Genomic DNA, 18,470 nt, shown 5'->3' with positions numbered 1-18,470 from the left:
AACCTGAGCAGCACAGACGCCGAGCACGACCAGCTTCTCTCTAAACTCGCGTCTTTCTTTGGCCATGAAGGTCTAAACGGAGCAGACAGATTTAATCAGGGTGATGATTACAGCTCCACTCAGGAAATTCATTTAGCAGTTACGCCCAGTGCCAGGAGACGCACACCATCGAACACTAATGACGCAGTGGTTCCCAAACTGTTTTTACTGGCCCCCCTTTGTTTTACAACAAAAATGTTCGCCCCCGCCCCCCCGCGTGCACAGGCACAAACACACCCTCCAACCACACGCCCATGTTTTGCTCCATTGTGGTTTATTTCTCACCTCCAACATTTAGTAAACAATTAAGCAAACACAAGTAATCTGCAGGCAGTAATAAAATAAACTCTTTTACGCTGCGTCCGCACCTACACGGGTATTTTTGAACACGCAGCTGTTTCGTCCACGTAAACGGCGTTTCGAATCACAGAAAACAGATTTTTAAAACTCCTTTTTTGCGTTTCCGTGTGGACGAGGAATACAGAGTTCGTCACGCAGCGTCAAAGGTATGTGCCTTTTCCACGTCACGCTGTGGCCACGTTATTGTTTACATGAGATGAACTGCAGAATGATAGAGACGAAATACTGTTAATCTGACTGTCTGCAGGTTTTACAGCAGTTACTGTCCCTCCATTTACAAAGGCAGAGGCTCACGGTGTCATTATTTTACATGTAGTTGTTTTTTCCTGTGTAATAATGTTCAACATTGATCTCAATACATTTTTCAAAAAATGCAAAATGGGTTTAAAAACATAAACAGCTGTGGGATCCTGTTTGTCTGTGACAGGGGGAACAAATCGTGGCAGGATCAGCCTGATGTTATTTGTATCCTGCTGCAACTTTACTGTATAAAGAGCAAACATCTCCAACATGTCAGGAGCAGTTAGTCATTACAACAAGTGTTTGTGAACTAAAGATCAAGAATGTGGGATCCTGTTTGTCCGTGATTTGAAGAGCCCAGCGCTGCTCCCGACGCAGGGAAACTAATCCTGCAGGGAGACCTACCTCAGCACCTGTGCAGGTGAAGCCAAAGGGAAGATTTGCTTCATCATATTTTCTAGTCTTTGAATGAAGTTGGTTTAGAAACATATTCAGCGATGCTTCATCTCCTGCTTTGCGTTTGCGTGGGCGCCTCATCACAAACCTGTCCATTATGCTAGCAGTGTCCTCCAAGGGTTCTCCCCCCCCCAATGGCTCTGAAGCTCTGGGTTAGGCTAACAGAACAAAAACTGATTATATGTGAACGAACAGACTCCACGACAGCTTTTACAACAGCCCTGATCAATGCTCACAGCTGACCTGATTGGCTACCCCCCTGGACTTTTTGGGGGCAATAACAATAATAATAAACATGCACTCATTCTTTTATTTGTTTATCAAGTCATCCTTTTTTGCGCTTACCTTTCTGGCACTTCAAGTTACAGTGTTGTGTTTAGTTGTGCGTAGTGCCGACATGGGACAGTTTGATGTTGTTGCATTGTTGTGCTTGGTGTGACTGTGCAATGACAACAAAGACTTGTATTATGTTAACAGGCTTTGGGGTTTGGTTAAAGCAGCTAACCCAAAGAAAGCTGGCTCTCTGCAGCCCTGAGACCAAAGCTGACAGCAGGTCAGAGCGGCGTCCGCGGCCTCGGCCTTGATGGGAACGTGCTGGCCTGCTTTTGTTGTTTTGACAGAACATTTCCAGCGATGATGTTTGCTGTTTTGTTAAACTGTCCTGCTCGTCCTGGAATGATGTTAAACCTGATCCCCTCGTGTCCGCTCAGACAGACCACATATTTGAGCAAGAGTAAGCAGTGAAGGATCCGCGTGCACGATCCCTGCTTCTGCTCCAGGAAGCAGCTGTACATGTGATTAACATTTATGTTGCTGTAATCGCAGTGATTTGGTTTGGTCACACTCATCTTGTTGGAGATTAAGTGAAGCTTAGGTTGAGATGACTTTAGGACTAGCTGTGGGTCATAGCGGGCTGCTGAATGCGTCCGGATCTGTTCGCACGACGAACACAGTCACTGAATGTTGTCAGGCAGCTTTTTAAATGCACAACAGAATCTAAATCGCCCCGAATCACACACAGATGAACAGTGCTGTCTGTTTCAAAGTTCCTCTCAGCTGCTCCTGTGTCTCGCCACAGCAGACGGAGCCACAGACACCCCCGTCTGTCCAGCCTCGTGACCTCTGACCCACGGTTCACAGGCGCAGAGCCGCTAGCCACAGCTGAGAGCTGGATTTCAAGATCCAGATCAAAGAAGCAGCTTCATCTATGACAGAAACGCTGAAGTCGGCCATTTCTTGGCTCCGCCGGGTTAAAATAGATGCTCTGCTCTGTATGAGCCAGTTGCCATGGTGAACGCTCAGAAATGAGTCCTAGCAGGAGGCCGAGGACGAAGCTGCAGCTCAGGATTTATTCACTGACTCTGCCTTCAAGCCAGCACGTGTGTTTATTGAGCATTTCCATCAGTTTGCATCGCGCTGGCAGAGGAGGCTGCAGATCAGTTAAGCATAAGTGCCACCGTGCTGACTCGAGGCTGCAGGCGCTCTGCGAACGACGACTCCGGGGGTCGCTCTCCTACGTGAGTTCACTGTTTGGATTAAAGTTACAAGAAAGTATCATCAAACCTGAACTCCCCAACATGAATCTGCCGTTAAAGGTCAACATGGAGTGCTCGACCCGTATGAGGCCAGAGGCCTGTGACCGTTCTGTGCTTCCTGAATTCTGTACATTCAGGTGGGTTTGCTGTGGCTGGTCTCCGGTCAGCCTCTGTGCACGTGTCAATGAAGGAAAACAAGGAAAGCACAGCAAAGAGTCTGAATGATGTCAAAGCTTTCCTCCGTTGGTCTTCTGGTTTTCTGTTTAGAGGAGTTTGTACTCCCAGATCAGGCTGTCAGTCGCAGTTTCTCGCTCCGTGACTTCATGGAATGAAGATGAACCTGATAAACTCCTCCTCCTCTGCAGCTTCTCAGCTTTCTGTGTGCACCAAACTGCACTTTTTCTTCTGCCTGTCTGAAGGTAATCCTCAAATAAAACAAAGACTGCTCTCCGTGACTCGGCACACAACATGTGCATGTTCTGTAATTTCACATTTACAGTTCTCGTGAGTTACGAGGAGGCGAGGAGAGGTTGGGTGCTCTGTGATCCAGCCTGCACACCTGACGATACTGTCCTCTGCACTAAACACATACTCGTGAGTACAGGAGGTTTATCTTCCCCTTTCATCAACCTGTTCCTACACTGTAAGCATGTAAACATCTGACATAAGATAAGACAAACCTGTATCAGGGAAATTTGCTTGAACATGAAACAAAGTGGACAATACAAAGATAAGAGCAGCAAAAATGAAGAAAAACAATAGAATTGAATAGAATTGTATGTCAGTTGTGCAATAGTAGCAATACTGTACATAAGAGAGACGAGAGGCGACCATTGTGTGTTGGATGTGTGTGTTGTTATCTGCAAATCAGATTCAGGAGAGTTAAAAGAAACTGTTGGATCTGTTTGCAGACCTGCTGGTTTCCCAGCCGAGCATTCGCATTTTTCAGCAAGTGTCATGAAATTCTTGTCATGGCAAGTTGAGGAGAAGGAAGCGGTGCGGAGCCAGGCCGCACACATTCACTCATTATTAAAGTAGAAATCACGTCTTGTTCTGTGTGTCAGATTTCTCAGCACAGCTGTTCCAGGCTCGTGCGTTACACGCTGATCATTTATTATTATCATTATTATTATTATTATCGACTGAATGCTTCATTTTCAGCTCCTCTACAGTGATCAGATTTCTGTTCTTCTAACAGCAGCTCTGCACTGCACACGCACAAATGTGCAAATATGAGTAAAGCTCACTGTGTCTGGAAGAGGAGGGGGGTGGTCTTGTGATGCATGTTGGCATCATATTTGGACTGGAATGAAGTTAAACCTGATAGCTTCTTTCTGCTGCCTGCTCTTAAACACAGCAGCTGGTTTCTGTCCGCATATTTCCTGCTGCTGTCGTGTCTTGCAGACGTGCGACGGACTGGCGCAAGTTTGGGTTCGGATCAGAACTCGCCTTTAATCTGCTGAGAAGAAGAGAAACTCTTGGCTGTCTCTCAGAATTAAAATGCCTCAACTGGACAGAGAAAAGTTGTGCTGCTCGATCTGTCTGGATCTGCTGAAGGATCCGGTGACTCTTCCCTGCGGGCACAGCTACTGCATGATCTGCATTAACAACCATTGGGATGGAGAGGATCAAAGGGGGGTTCACTCTTGTCCCCAGTGCAGGAAAACCTTCATACCGAGGCCAGTGCTGGGCAAAAACACCATGTTAGCAGAGTTGGTGGAGGAGCTGAAGAAAACTGAACTCCAAGCTGCTCCTCCTGTTCATCACAACTATGCTGGACCTGGAGATGTGCCCTGTGATTTCTGCACTGGGAGGAAGCAGAGAGCCACCAAGTCCTGTCTACAGTGTCTGGCCTCCTACTGCGACGATCATCTCCAGCCTCACTACGATTCTCAGGCCTTTCAGAGCCACAAACTGGTTGAAGCCTCAGCAAACCTCCAAGAAAAAATCTGCTCTCTCCACAACAAAGTGAAGGAAGTTTTCTGCCGCAGTGACAAGCAGTGTATCTGCTACCTCTGCTCTATCAGCGAACACAAAGGCCACGACGTCGTGTCACTGGCAGCAGAGCGGGCCGAGAGGCAGAATGAGCTCGATCCATGTCGGCAGAACATCCAGCAGAGAATCCAAGACTTGGAGCAAGATCTGACAGTGCTTCAGAAGCAGGTGGGGGTCATCAACATTTCTGCCGATGAAGCAGCAAGGAATAGCCAGATGGTGTTCAGCCAGCTGGCCCAACTCATCGCGAGACGAAGCTCCGAAGTGCAGCAGCAGATCAGAATCCAGCAGGAAACAGAAACGCGTCGGGTCAAAGAGCTCGAGGAGAAGCTGCAGAACGAGATCGCCAAGTTAAAGAAGAAAGACTCGGAGCTGAAGCAGCTTTCATACACCGAGGACCACCACCGCTTTCTACTCACTTTCTACTCGCTGTCAGCACTCGGCAAATCTACACACACCGGCGTCAACGTCCCTCCTCTGAGCTTTGAGGAGGTGACGGCGGCGGTATCGCAGCTCAAAGACAAACTCCAAGACCTTCTGAGTCAGGGCTGGACCCAAGGAGAGGCGCCGCTGAGACCAGCAGAGCTCGAGGGTTCAGGGAAGCAACCGCATATAGTCCCAGCACCAACATCCTTCATAACAAAAGAAGAAGAAGTCAAATCAGCAGCCTTCCAACAACCACGTGTGGTTCCACCAGCAGAGCCCAAGAGTTTCTTGAAACAACCCCGTTTTCCACCAGCACCACATCTAACAGCTTTTCTGGCAACAGCAGCACGCAAAAATTCATTGAAACATGTGGTGCCTCCAGCAGAGCCCACGGCTTTGGCCCCACTACACCCAGCTTTGGTGACGCCGCCGCTACCTTTTGCACCGCCGACAGAGCCCAAGACCAGAAACGAATTCTTACAGTATATGTGTCCAATCACACTGGATCCAAATACAGTGAGCAAATGGCTGTCACTGTCTGAGGGGAACAGGAAGGTCACGTACATGAAGAAGGAGCAGTCGTACCCTGATCACCCAGAGAGGTTCGACAGCCTTCAGGTCCTCGGCAAAGAAGCTCTGAGTGGACGGTGTTACTGGGAGGTGAAGTGGAGCAAGTTTGTTGCTATAGCGGTCGCCTACAAGAGCATCAGCAGAACAGGAAGTGAGAGTGGATTCGGATTCAACGACAAGTCGTGGGCGTTGTGGTGTCACAGTAACGAGTTCAGACATGACAGCACCACCATGTTCCTACAGGTTCCTCAGTCCAGCAAGATCGGGGTGTACGTGGATCAGAGCGCAGGTATCCTGTCCTTCCACAGCGTCTCCGGCTCCATGACTCTCCTTGCAAAGGTAAAGACCACCTTCACAGAGCCCCTCCACGTCGGACTCTGGGTTTGTTCGGGATCTGCCAAGTTGGTTCAGCTGCTGTAGGATTTCTTTCTGCTTGAACTTCATTTCTTCTGTCTCTGTCCGTCACTTCAGAAGTCAGCTAACATTCCAAAGAAGCCATTTTTCCAAGTTTCAAGCCACTCCGGGAACTGTTTCTGTACGTACTGTCAAGCCATTTAGAAATCGTTTGGACAAAGTAAATTAAAAGGAAAAAAGAGCTCTAATAATTCTGAAAACTAAGGATACTTTATCTTATGTGACACCTAATGGTTATCTATTGTTAATCGAGTAGAAATAGGGCTGATCAAAATGCTTTTGTTTTATTTTGATTTGTTAATTATTTTTCTTTCAGTGATTAAAACCAACTTTTCTCCTTTTTCTAAACTGAGCACCTGATGATTTTGAACTTTTCTTGTCCATCTTGGTTTTAATTTTGAACACCCATCCCTCAACCCGAGGATCACCACAACATAACCTAACACACCTACACCTTAGTTCACAGATTCACTTTGTCTAAGGTGCTTTTCTGGGATTTCACACAACCCAGGATTCAGATCATGAATCCATAATGAGCTTGGATTTACATCATTATGAATGAAATACGCTCTATTTGGAAGCAGCAGGCCCCGCCCCTTTCGACGGGTTGTGTGGAGACTTTAAATCATCAAACTGTAAATTTTAAATTGTTATTGATCCTTTACCCCGAGTCCTAAAGTGCATATTTATTTTCTTATATATATTGTTTGTTTACTTGCACTGCTGTAGCTGGAGCCTCGTCGTCTCGTCTCTATATGCTGGACTGTCTGTAGCGGAGATGACAAAGTTTACTTTGACTTCAGCAGCGCGCAGGCGCACCGAGGGCTCTCGCGCTCACTTTTCCCTATAGAAAAAACATCGGTGCAGATTATAAGTCTGTATCATGATGTCTGGTGTTTTCGTGTTTGTTGTTTTGTTTTATTTTGCGAGTTGGTTATTAGATGCTGCTCCAGCCAGAGACTCCCCCGCCGCCCCGCCCTCTCCTCCCTACGCAGCAGGCGTACCTCGCAAACGGGGGGGGGGGGCGCCCTTACTCCCAGCAAATGGGCGATAGAAAACCGATCGGTGCCTGTGACATTCCCACTATGCGCTGGCTGATGTCGGGCAGCATGAGCATGGGCAGCATTTTTTTTTTGCCGACGCCCGTGATCCCGCCCCGGGCTGCCGCCCGTGTCGCCCGTATCAAGAACCGCTACTGGCTCCACAAATGTACTAGACCAGCATCCAGTCCGTGTTTATGACACAGCATTCCTGTCATGCTCCGTCTGCCACTGTGCACTTTGATGTTTTATTGTTGTTACACATGAGCGTAAAATTCACAGTTTTACAAAAAAGCTGAAAAAAGTAAATCCGATTATTATTTGATTAAAGTGACACATTAAAGTTATTTACTTGCATTCCTGGAAAAAAGGTTTTAGCGGTTAAGTGATGTGACTGAGCTGCTGGCGCAACTATCGGTGTAAAAACATGAAGTCACGTGTTTCCTTGATTTAAGAGAATTACAACACGCTTTGACAGAATCTTACAGGATCCGAGTTTCTCCTTTTTATGGCAGGTAGTCTGATATTGTTTGAGCACCTCACTGGTTTATTAAAGCGTCTGTATCTTATTGTTTGGTGGCGCTACTTATTTCATGTTTGTGGAGATTTATGCTTGTGTTTTAGCGCCCTCTAGGGGACACTGGGCACACAAACCCTGGTAAAGCCTTCGGGTCACGTGTTGGTCTGTTTGTTACATTATTCCACTCGTGATACTTTTATACCTCCATGCTGAAGATGTTGGATCAGAGCAGCGTCTCCTTAAACTGCAGACAGACCACAAATCCTTTGTGGGCGTATATTCATATGATCGCGTGTTTCTGAGAATTCACAGCAGTGTTTGCAGTAATTATTGGTTACAAAGTACTTATGATCTATAGATGAGTTATATGAGTTTTATTTGCACACAGCTGAAGCAGACTTATATAAACAAGGTAACATTTATGCACAGGGAGGTCGTAGGTCAGCTGCAGGCCGAATGTTAACAGAAGCTGTGATTGTAGAGAAGCTAAGCAGACCACAGGACTACCACAACTCCATGACTGAGGACCTGCGTGCGCAGAGTTTTAAAGGCAGACAGCAGATCACGTGCCTTACATCGTTTACAGGAGGTGCAGTGTTATTTCACAGAGTGGTACAGAGTGGACTATGGACGCAGCAAGGAGCTGCCCGCTGATGTCACTACATCGCATGTGAGGCAGGAAGTGTGGTCCATCAGAGCTGAGAAGCCATTCTCCTCACTCACCGCCTCCACCACTGCATCAGCACAGGGCCTGCCCTCCTCACCGGTCTTCGGTCTGGTCCTGTCCCCAGACCCGAGCGCAGGAGATGGCCGATGCCCCCGCAGTCATAGAAGAGCCTCAGGAGTGCCCGAGTCAAAACACATAAAAACTCTTAGAATGTGTTGCATATGTGAAGATGCTGCTCTTCTCTGTGTCAGCCTGAGCTGCTGAACGACGGCCCCACAGCATCGCGCTCTGCCTCCTTCAGTAGAAGATATTGTGAGTGCACTGTGACGCTGTGCTGGGCCCATCTCTACACACGACTGTCAGCTTGTTGCCACGCTCTGTGCTGCTCTTTGTGCCCTGAGTGAAGCTAACTCAAACCTGTTTGTGTCTGTGTGGATTTATTTCACATTTCCATAACAGGACATACTTTAATCATCATCACATCTCATTATCTTTGGCACAAAGAGGTGTGCGTTTGCATTTTCAAATCTAGACGTTATGTTTTGAACTTTTTACAAATGATTTCCGCTAATGAAGACTGAGCACGCCACAAACACACTTAATTCCTCATTTATTTTAGACCCACATCAAACAATAAAATAAAGCCGTGTGTTAGTATTCATTCACGTCAGACTCTTTGGTGTTGAGTATATGAATGATCAGTAGTAGAATGGATATGATTCATTATGGATAAAAACCTGAACGAGGCCTTTTCTTTCCATTTTCTCTCCTTTATTATTTGTAACACGCTGTTTATGTATTTATGGCTCAGTTTGGTACATTTAAATAGGTTTTAGGAAGAAAGAAGGACGTTTATTCCAAGCGGAACAAAGTATTTGAACATCCTCCTCCTGCCGGAACTTCAGAGCGGGACATCCGGTGGAAGTAAACAATGAAAAGGCGGCAGTATGGTTGTTCCAGCGTGAACTTTTGGAGGCTTTGTGCTGTGTGTGAGCTGAGTGTGTGAGCTGCGGCAGCAACGATGCCTTCAGTTCAGTATCTGAGAGAGTTCATCAACGAGCGACTAACTGCTGCTGCTGAACAAATATTCTTGGAGTTTGAAAAAACGATCGTCCAGTACGAGGAAGAGATCGACCGTCAGCGCAGACTGCTGGATATCACCTGGAAACCCCAAATCAAGCTGCACAGGACAGGTGAGTGTCCCTCTGAGGGAGGATCCTGATCACAGCTCTGCGGGACGTTAAGTCTGCGCACAGACGCGCGCGCACCGAACAAAAGGTCTCGTGCGTCCTGCGCCGTCTGGGCTCTCTGGAAGGTCGCCAACAGCTCAGCCACGTGATCAAATATCAGCTGATCGATTTGCAGCGTACACACGTGGTAAACTGTCGCGATCAACTCCGGACGTGGCCCCTGACGTCGGTCTGTTTGATGAGCCCGTCTCCTTTCCCTGACCTGGAGCGCGAGCCGCGGGCGGCCAATGAGTGCACAGGACAAACTACGTCACCACCATGTTGTCTCTGTTTGTGAAAATAAACCCGGGCTTCATTAAAGCGTGGGCGAGGACACGCCCCGTGGGCGAGGACACGCCCCGTGGGCTCTCAGGCAGCAGGGATTTAAAATAGCTCTCTACCGACTTACCTGAGCACACCTGCTCAGTCCGCCTCACACCACCTCCACCTGTTTTATAGGCGTGGGGTCAGCTCCAACCAGGCGCAGATGAGTGTCTGGATCCTTAACTGTGGGCCTGTCAGGCTGTCACATGCTGGGGAAAGAAAAACCCAGAGTTATGAACGCCGTGTAACCGTACAGCACCACCACGCCATGAGCTCGCTCTGACAGCAAACCGTGTTCACGTGCAGTCAGCTGTGCCTCGCACGCAGCTCTGGATAAATCCCTGCCTCCACCTGAGGCTCAGTCCTCAGGACCCCGCAGCAGATTATCAGCAGAGTTCTCCCTGATGGCACAAACGTCCTCCTCTCAGACAGAAACACGACCTGCGTGGGTGCTGCGTGATGTTCATCAGGTGTGCTGCTGTTGGAGCTGCGCGGCTGTCGGCTGATTGCTGCTTATTATTACACGTTGTTGCTATTGTCACCATACGTAACAGTTATTTAATCCTATTGTTTTTATCTGCTTTTTTAAGTGTTTATTGAAATTATGAATGAAATGAAATGCACCTCGTTTAACGGCTTCCTTAGTTTTAAGACTCATAAGTACAGAGGAGCATGGTAGTCTAGGTGTGTGCACTCACTTCAGGTACTTTTCCTTCACTCAGGTGTGAGGACAGAAAAAAACAACACGTGCAGATAAATGTAGTTTGTAACTACGTACATGCATGGTGACATTAGTACGTGTTACTATACAGAGTAAAAACATTTAAACATTTATTCCTTCAATCATGACAATCAGCAATATCCAGCGAAGCCGTGTCTCATACTCTAAAGTCAAGTAATCTTTTCCATCTTATAAATCTGTAACGTTACATGAGTCCAGCTGGGTAATGTTGGTGGATCCTGTGTTGGCCATCTTTTGGTCAGCAACACACCAAGTATTTATCTACACCCTGTGTGTCTGAGGGCGTGTGTCCTCTAGGGCCGCCACAAACGATTATTGTGATAGTCGACTAATCAGATGATCCAACGTACAGCTTATTGCACCAGCAGCATCTGCTCTTATAGAACTATCATTAGCTTACAGCTTGAAGTGTTTAAGGTGCTAACTAACAATAAAGACAAGATGATAGTTTATTAAATTTTAATGACATTTGCAGATTGTTTCAGTGAAGTTTAATAAACTCCTTGCTATCTAAAATATAACAGGACACTGGAGTAAATTCTCCAGCATCTCACACTTCTGATAATCAGCTGTCTGCTTGACGTTTATTCAGCTGTGTAAAAACTTTAATCTCAGACAAACCGATTTACTCAGGAACAAATAAAATACTAAAAAAGCCAAACAATAACATTTTAAGTTATCTAAGTGACTCATATATCATGTTTAACCTGAGTAGCGAAAGACGGCGGTGGGTTTGAAAACGATGTGCCGGGAGTCCGGTGTTCTCACGGCGCTAGTGACCTTGCCCCCGGCTAGCTATCGAGCTAGTGGGTAACAGACGTCTCCGAAAACGTCGGAGCGCTTTTGAAAATATGTGGTGTCCTGATAAACTGAGCAGATATTTGAGGTTTACACAGCTACATTCTCGCCTGAACATATGTTAAACGTTTATTTTGTGACCCAGAAAGAATAATAAGAGTAATATTAAAACTAACTAGCTGCCGCCATTGTTGGAAACTGAGCTGGGCTGCGCTATGAATTCTGGGACACAGCTGCTTCTTCTTCTTCGGGGTTTAACGGCAGCTGGCATCCTTGTACATGCAGTGCTGCCATCTTCTGTTTCAGTCCGTTATTACACTCTTAAATCCTGCTACTTATTCCTGCGTCTTTTGTGATCTTACAAAGCTTCAAACGGCGCGTCGACTATTAAATCAGTCGTGGACGATTTTGATCGTAATCGTGACTAGTCGATTAATCGTGTCAGCCCTAGTGTCCTACAAACATGGATTTGAAATCAAAGAGTAAATATGTGCTACAGATGTTTTGTATCACTTCCTGAACGTCTCTGCAGTAGTTATTAATATGCTTACAGTCCCAACACGCATGGTAGTGGTGTGCTGCCTCGGCCACAGTTGTTGTTGAGTGATTGTTGAAATCATGAAGACTTTTGTATATTTCTTAGTTTCTGACCTTTCAGCATTTAGAAAGAGTTGGATGAACGGCCTCGCTGGTTTTTGGCCTTTAATGTTTCGAGTATAAAGTTTCTTAGCTGGAGATGTCTGTAGTGGTCTCGATTTTCTAAATGAAATGTTTGCTTTAAAGTTTGGAAACTTCGTCTTCCCTCACAACGCCACATATGGAGTCCTTTTTCTATCCAGTTTTCAAACCTAGCATCTATCTGATTTGGTGTAGATTCTGAATCATATGCACACATTTCGATATTTTGTATCCTTCTCCAGCTTATTTTCTTTTATCACCATTTTACCCTGTAGAGTTGTCTGCCAGCACTGCCTGTACATGCGTATTGGTTATTGTTGTTCCATGTGATGGATCCCACCAGTGCATCATTGCTCAAGTACAATATTTTTTTGAACGCGGTGGGCCCAGCCACTGTTCTCTTTTAATGTTTTGTCATATAAATCTAGAGATCGTTTTATCCTGTTCAGTAAAATCTTTGTGATTAATCCTGAGTGGGAGGCACTGAAACATACAGAAATCTTTTGATGGTTTCTATTGTGGAGCTTATGCTCGGAGGTGTGATCCTGTCTCTTTAATATAAATGGTTGTAATTTTGTTTCCATTTCAGTGGGTCTGCTTGTTTGGGTTTTTCACATGGGCTGTAATTATAGGACCTCAGTTTACATCCTGTCATTGGACCAATGTTTTTGAGGCAGTTCTTTACCTCAGGCAGGGACTCCTCGGGTGTTTTGAAGTATAAACGTACATCATTGACATTTATTGCAACACCTGTGATTTTTTTCTGTTGCAGCAAAGAGGAGACGAGGCACAGCCTTCTGCAGTACTCTGTATCAGCACTGCCAACTAACAGAGCCAAAAGCCTCTTCAAGGATCACAGCCCGCTCTGTGTGCCGTTGTCTTGTATCATCCTGGGTTTATGTTGAAAGCCAGCTTGATCTCCTTTTTGTATATTGATGTTTCTGTGCCAATAATTTATGTCTTTGTCTACAAAGTAGCATCTTCTGTTCAGTCTCCCGAGTGTATGTGAAGTTCTTTTGATTTCTTGTTTCAGTGTATTCAGATTCTGGTTCAGTGCACGGCTGTTTTCCAGCTCTTTTTGGGAATCGTGACGTTTTTCCTGCTGAACTTTCTTTTTCCTTGAGGCTGCTGCAGTCATTTTATCTGTGAGGACACCTCTCCATTATCATTTTCTTTCATGCACTTTTGAATTTCATTCTTTCCTAAGATTAGCATCGTTAAGTAGGCTGGGCCTAAGTCTCCATGTTGTTTCTCTTTAGTCGACTACAATATTTATCAGGGCGCATTCGCTCAGGTCTACTGTTCCCACGTCCGACTCGATAGCTCTTGATCTGTCCCTGCGTTGGTCTATTCTGATATATGATGAGTGTGGAATAGGGAGCACCAATCAAACCCATGTCCTCCATCAGCTCTTTCACTTTTGTACCGGTTGTTTTGTTGGAGCTGTTTGTTTGGGGTTTAAGTGTATGTTCAGATCACCTCCACGCACCTTTAGACTGGCTAATCACCAACTTCTGCTTGTAAAAAGAGAAAGTACTGCAGGGTGGGATGTACACACCTTTTGCCTGTAACTGCCTTTTACTATTATTTTGGTTCTTATGAGGAGATTTCCTTCAGCAGACCTGGAGCTTGTCTCTGCTGCTGCCCTGGGGTGTGTTCTCTCCCGGGATGCTCCATGCTTGCTGGATCAGCTGCTCCACAGGATCCACTGGGGGGTCTTTGACCGGGGATCCTCGGTCCTTCAGGGTCTTTTGTAGCCTCATCAGCTGAGTGGTAGATTGAAGCTGATTTTCTTCAGCTTCACTTCGTTGTATTCTTTGTTTATTCAGCACCGCTGTCAGATAATCATGATCGAAATAAATCCTCCAATTTGTTGCCTTCATGTCTTTCTTAATCCGTGACTGAGAACCTTCACAGACGTGCTTTAAGCAGAATTTTGTTTCGTAGTGTGAAATGTGATCACCATCGATCTGAGTCTTTCAGTGGAGGCAGGCTTGGAGGTGAGCGCTCTGTGTGCAGCTCAGTGTCGGGTGGACTGTCCAGGTTTTCTCTGAGTTTCTCCACAAAACCTCCCCTCTTCATTTTCTGTGACATTATACATCCTAATATTGTCTCTCCTGGCTCCTCCTGGCCCATAAGTTCTCCATCGTGTCGGGCTGGAGCTTTGAGCACATGTTTCATCACCTGCTCCAGTATTTGAGCTCTGCTTTCGCCTGCTTCAGTCCGGTTTTCCACCTCTCCGATTCTCCTCTTGGTCTAAGACATCTAAGGTAAAATTACCTTTTATATCTTCGAGCTGTGTGTTTTGCTCTCCTTTTGAAATTCTTGAATTTCTTGTAAGATAATCTCCGTATTTGGCCGGCAGGTTGGAGGGATGTCTGCCTCATGTTGTCTTCAGCATTGCCAGCACATAGCAGGCCCACCAGTCCTCATCCACTTACTGCGTCACGTTCTTCTTTCTTTTCCTCTCGTTTCCATTTTTCCTGCTTTCAGCGTTTTTAACATCAAACAGGTTTTAAATCTCAGTTTGCAGGACATGTTTCTGTTTTTGATCGGAGGAGGTGTGTCTATGCGGCCGTCATGAGAGAGGGCGGAACAGGAAACCCCCATTGTTTGTTTTCATTCCTCCTACATGTCATGCAGCCGTCTGCCACCAGGTGGAGCATGACTCCAGAAACCCTGTCAGAGTCAGAGAGACTTTATTAAGTCGTCATAGCAACAAATATATAACCAACAACAAGCGCTCGTATAAAACGAGCGTAGAAGCAGAGATATTGATAGATAACTATGAGGTGTGACTAATCCCGTTCCACATGTGTGGATCTGACACCAGTGGATGAATGACAGCAGCAGAAGGAACGAGCTCCTGTTCCCTCACACAGCCAGGCTGAAGGAACCTGTTGCTGAAACTGGGAGTCACTGATCACCTCCTCCAGGCTGGGAGCTTCAGAGCTGCACACACTGAAGGATCTGAGCCGGCTCAGACTCTTTCTGTAGGCGGCGTCCGGCCGGCAGACCTCTCCAGCTTCTCATCCAGCTCGACTCCCAGATACTGACAGGATGTGACATCAGTGCCACCAAAGCAGACAGGCGAGGGTCGGGATCTGTTGTTGTTTCTGTTAAAGGCAAAACAATTAGATTAGGGACACAAGTGGAGGTCATCATTCATGGCGTGCGGCACAATACGCCACGCTGTGTGATCGTCGTCTCTGTTTCGGATGTTACATGTTTTGTAGGAACATGCTTTCCTGTCTCGTGTATATACGGCCGCTTTATTGTCCACGTGGTTCTTTAGTGTTCAAAGGTGCCGCACGGTCAAGCTCATAAATGAGTGATGTCATTAAAGCTTTCAAACGCCTCTGATTAGACGGTTTTTGGCGTTTTCTATGAAACGCAAAAGCAGCACATGTTCCAGACATTTCCACGTCTCGCACGATTTGTTGTCTTTTAAAGTGTTTGTCCTTGTTCCTGATGTGCAGCTTCCAAACACAAAGCGTCCGGCTCGAGACGCATCTTTCACAAACGGGGCCGATATATCTCCAGATGTTCTGGGAGTGCGTTCCTCCGTGCTGTTGGACAACCACACAGCATGTCCGGGCGTTCCCTTTGCAGTGACAGGAGGACACAGCAGCTTTTAAACCAGTACTGTGCTTGTGCTGCGGGTCAGGTCCTCCTCTGTGTCACTGGGATTGTCTCGTCCTCAGAATTGATGATGCTATTGCTGGACTGGGTGGGGGTGTGGATGTGGGTGTAAAGGGTGGAGCCAGCGTTTAGGCTCGGGTGATGTGGGGCCCCGCTCGTCTACCCTGGGAGCAATCACACAGAAGTGAGGCAGTGAGGGGTCGTCAGCTGGTCACCGGTCTGTGACCAGGACATGAGCTGAAGTCCACAAAGAGCAGCGTAGCGTAGATCACCTGACTGAGGATGAGGGAATCCCAGAAATGTATAAAAGACGACGTGTTGAATTAAAAACCAATCTGTTTTATCCCGTGGCAATGAAACTGAAAGAAAGATGCTTCATTTTCAGACAACAACTATACGTGTGTGTGTGTGTGTGAGGACACTGTTGTGTCATTTGTAGTTTGAACTAATGTTTTCGTGGTTTGTCTCTCTGTCTGTGAGGAGGAGCAGCTGTGTGACCTGAAGATGAACTCCAGTGAGGACCAGGAGGAGCCGACGCCTCTACACATTAAAGAGGAACAGGAGGAAGTGCGCACCAGCCAGGAGGATGAGCAGCTCGTCCTGAAGGATGAGACCGACGCCTTCTTGGTGACTGCTTTTGATGACAGTGACCACAGTGAACCAGAGGCTAACGGTCACCAGCTTCACTCTGACGGCGCTCCCGGCAGCTGTCCGGTGTCAGAGAGTCAGCGCGACGCCGACTCGAGTAAAAAGCCTTTTAAATGTAATGTTTGTGGAAAAGCCTTTAAGAAAAACTCTTACGTAAAGGAACACCAGAAAATCCACTCAGGCGAGAAGCCGTATACTTGCCAAACATGTGAGAAGAGTTTCACTCGGAGGGCTCACCTGTTGGGTCACATGAGAACCCACACGGGCGAGAAGCCGTACTCCTGTGAAACGTGCGGGAAAGGTTTTACTCAGAGCAGTCACCTGCTGAGCCACATGCGGCTTCACACAGGTGAGAAGCCATACGCTTGTGAAATATGCGGGAAAGGTTTTATTCAGAGGGGTCACCTATTGGTCCATGTGAGAACGCACACCGATGAGAAGCCGCACACCTGCGAAGAATGTGGGAAGAGTTTCCGATTCAGCGGCACTTTGTCGGTGCACATGAGAACGCACACGGGCGAGAAGCCGTATTCCTGCAAAGCCTGCGGGAAAAGTTTCCGCCAGAAAAAGATTCTGTCCGTGCACATGCGCACTCACACGGGCGAGAAGCCGTATTCCTGCACAACGTGCGGTAAAGGTTTCGCTCAAAAAAGCGATCTGACGATCCACGAGCGAACGCACACGGGCGAGAAGCCGTATCCCTGCAAAGCCTGTGGGAAGAGCTTCCGCCAAAAAAACATCTTGTCCGTGCACATGAGAACGCACACGGGCGAGAAGCCGTACTCATGCAAGAGCTGCGGGAAAAGTTTCCGTCAGAAAAGCATCCTGTCCGTGCACATGAAGACGCACGCCGGTGAGGAGCTGTATCCCTGCGACGCGTGCAGCGCCACTTTTCCGTCTAGTCGCAGCTTGTTGGAGCACCTGGACACTCACACAGGTGAGGAGTCGTAGCCTGGAAAGCTGCAGGTCGGAGCGGGGCGTTGGCGTCTGCCTCCCGCCTCGACTTTTGGCTCCGACGGCAAAGGAGCTCGTCAGCTCGTGTCGTTCACGCAGCCGTTTTCCTTTGCTTCGTCCATCCAACCCTAACCGTACCGACGCGCTCTGTTCCTGTCATGTTCTCCTCCACGGTTCCTGACCTGGATTCTGTCGTGGCTGCAATCCTCCCAGTTTCATTTTACCCTTCGTGTGTCATACTTACGGTAACTTTGTATCATTTCAGACTGTAGAGGTGACACTAACAAAGTGTAGGTTGTTGTTAAAGTAACCTGTATAAATAAAGTTTCTTCTAAATTGTGATCATGTTTTTCTTTTGCCCTGTTTATGAAATAAGAGAAAGTTTCAGTCACAGCGGTCTCACCCTCACCTCGCACTCTGAGAGAAGCTGCCCTCCCCTGAACGATTATGACCTATGAGCTGTTCCACACGTCACAGCCACAAATTTAAATGTGCTGGGGGTTTTATGTGACGGGTAAACAGAATAGAGCATAACTGAAAATGATTGAGCAAGTTCACATGTTAGAATGACCCCGTCAGAGTTCAGACATACATGGATGCTCTCCATCCACTGACTGAACTCTGCCCCCTCGAGTCAATAAAACATTGACTGACCTGCTGCGACGAGCAGCTGGAAGCTCGTCATTGTTTGATCCACAACAACAAAATGACTCGACTCAGTTTATTTATGGTTGTTTTTGTGCACTAAAGCTCTAATCCACGTCACCAGCGTTAACCCTGGTTTCTTCTTACTGGGGCATATCACCATGGTAACCTACGCTGCAAACAGCTTTGAGATCAGCAGGTATGAAAGTGCCTGCTGACCAATCAGAGCTCCGGAAAACGCCACCATTCCTGGAAGATCCCTCGTAGGAGGTCCAGACATTTCTCCAAAGTCTCGTGTTTCTGTGACGAGCCTCTGGAGGAAAAACAGATTCTCAGATTTATCCTTTCTTCTTTTTCCTGTTGGCAGCAAACAGCTTTCTACAACTGTTAATATGTGACCCTGAAACAGGATCGTTTGTACCCATTAAGTCCTGTGTTTGAATTCTGTTTTTATTCTTTAGTCGGAGCTCGATAAACAGCTCTGTCAGGACGGAGCGATGATAAAGCTGAACTAAATCAACGCCTGTGGGAATAAATCACAGAGCGTA

At 46.9% G+C, this 18,470-nt stretch overlaps 2 protein-coding genes across 6 annotated transcripts; both read left to right on the top strand.

Moving 5' to 3' along the window:
• The first annotated feature begins 118 nt into the window (after positions 1-118).
• On the top strand, positions 119-7,628 carry LOC146552793 (E3 ubiquitin/ISG15 ligase TRIM25-like). The gene is made up of 2 exons (XM_085254217.1): positions 119-3,224; positions 4,035-7,628. Exon 2 carries the CDS (start codon positions 4,131-4,133, stop codon positions 6,039-6,041), a length of 1,911 nt encoding a protein of 636 aa, XP_085110343.1. The 5' UTR covers positions 119-3,224; positions 4,035-4,130; the 3' UTR covers positions 6,042-7,628.
• A 1,690-nt stretch (positions 7,629-9,318) lies between these two features.
• LOC146552792 (uncharacterized) lies at positions 9,319-17,619 on the top strand. Of its 5 annotated transcripts, none has more exons than XM_085254333.1 (2): positions 9,319-9,455; positions 16,156-17,619. In XM_085254333.1, the coding sequence occupies exon 2, from the start codon at positions 16,180-16,182 to the stop codon at positions 17,272-17,274; it is 1,095 nt and encodes a 364-aa protein (XP_085110459.1). In that variant the 5' UTR covers positions 9,319-9,455; positions 16,156-16,179; the 3' UTR covers positions 17,275-17,619. The 5 variants fall into 5 exon arrangements, with proteins under 5 accessions (XP_085110459.1, XP_085110461.1, XP_085110460.1 ...); XM_085254335.1 differs by having other exon boundaries at positions 9,338-9,455; positions 16,165-17,619; XM_085254334.1 differs by having other exon boundaries at positions 9,366-9,455; positions 16,159-17,619.
• Positions 17,620-18,470: the final 851 nt, after the last annotated feature.

The sequence above is a fragment of the Mchenga conophoros genome, linkage group LG18 (genome assembly GCF_057382185.1).
Source record: "Mchenga conophoros isolate Kocher_MC1m ecotype Shallow Benthic linkage group LG18, M_conophoros_male_GT1.1, whole genome shotgun sequence".
NCBI classification, from domain to species: Eukaryota; Metazoa; Chordata; class Actinopteri; order Cichliformes; family Cichlidae; genus Mchenga; species Mchenga conophoros.
Note: the sequence above shows the minus strand (reverse complement) of the source record. Positions and strands in the feature narration are given on the sequence as shown.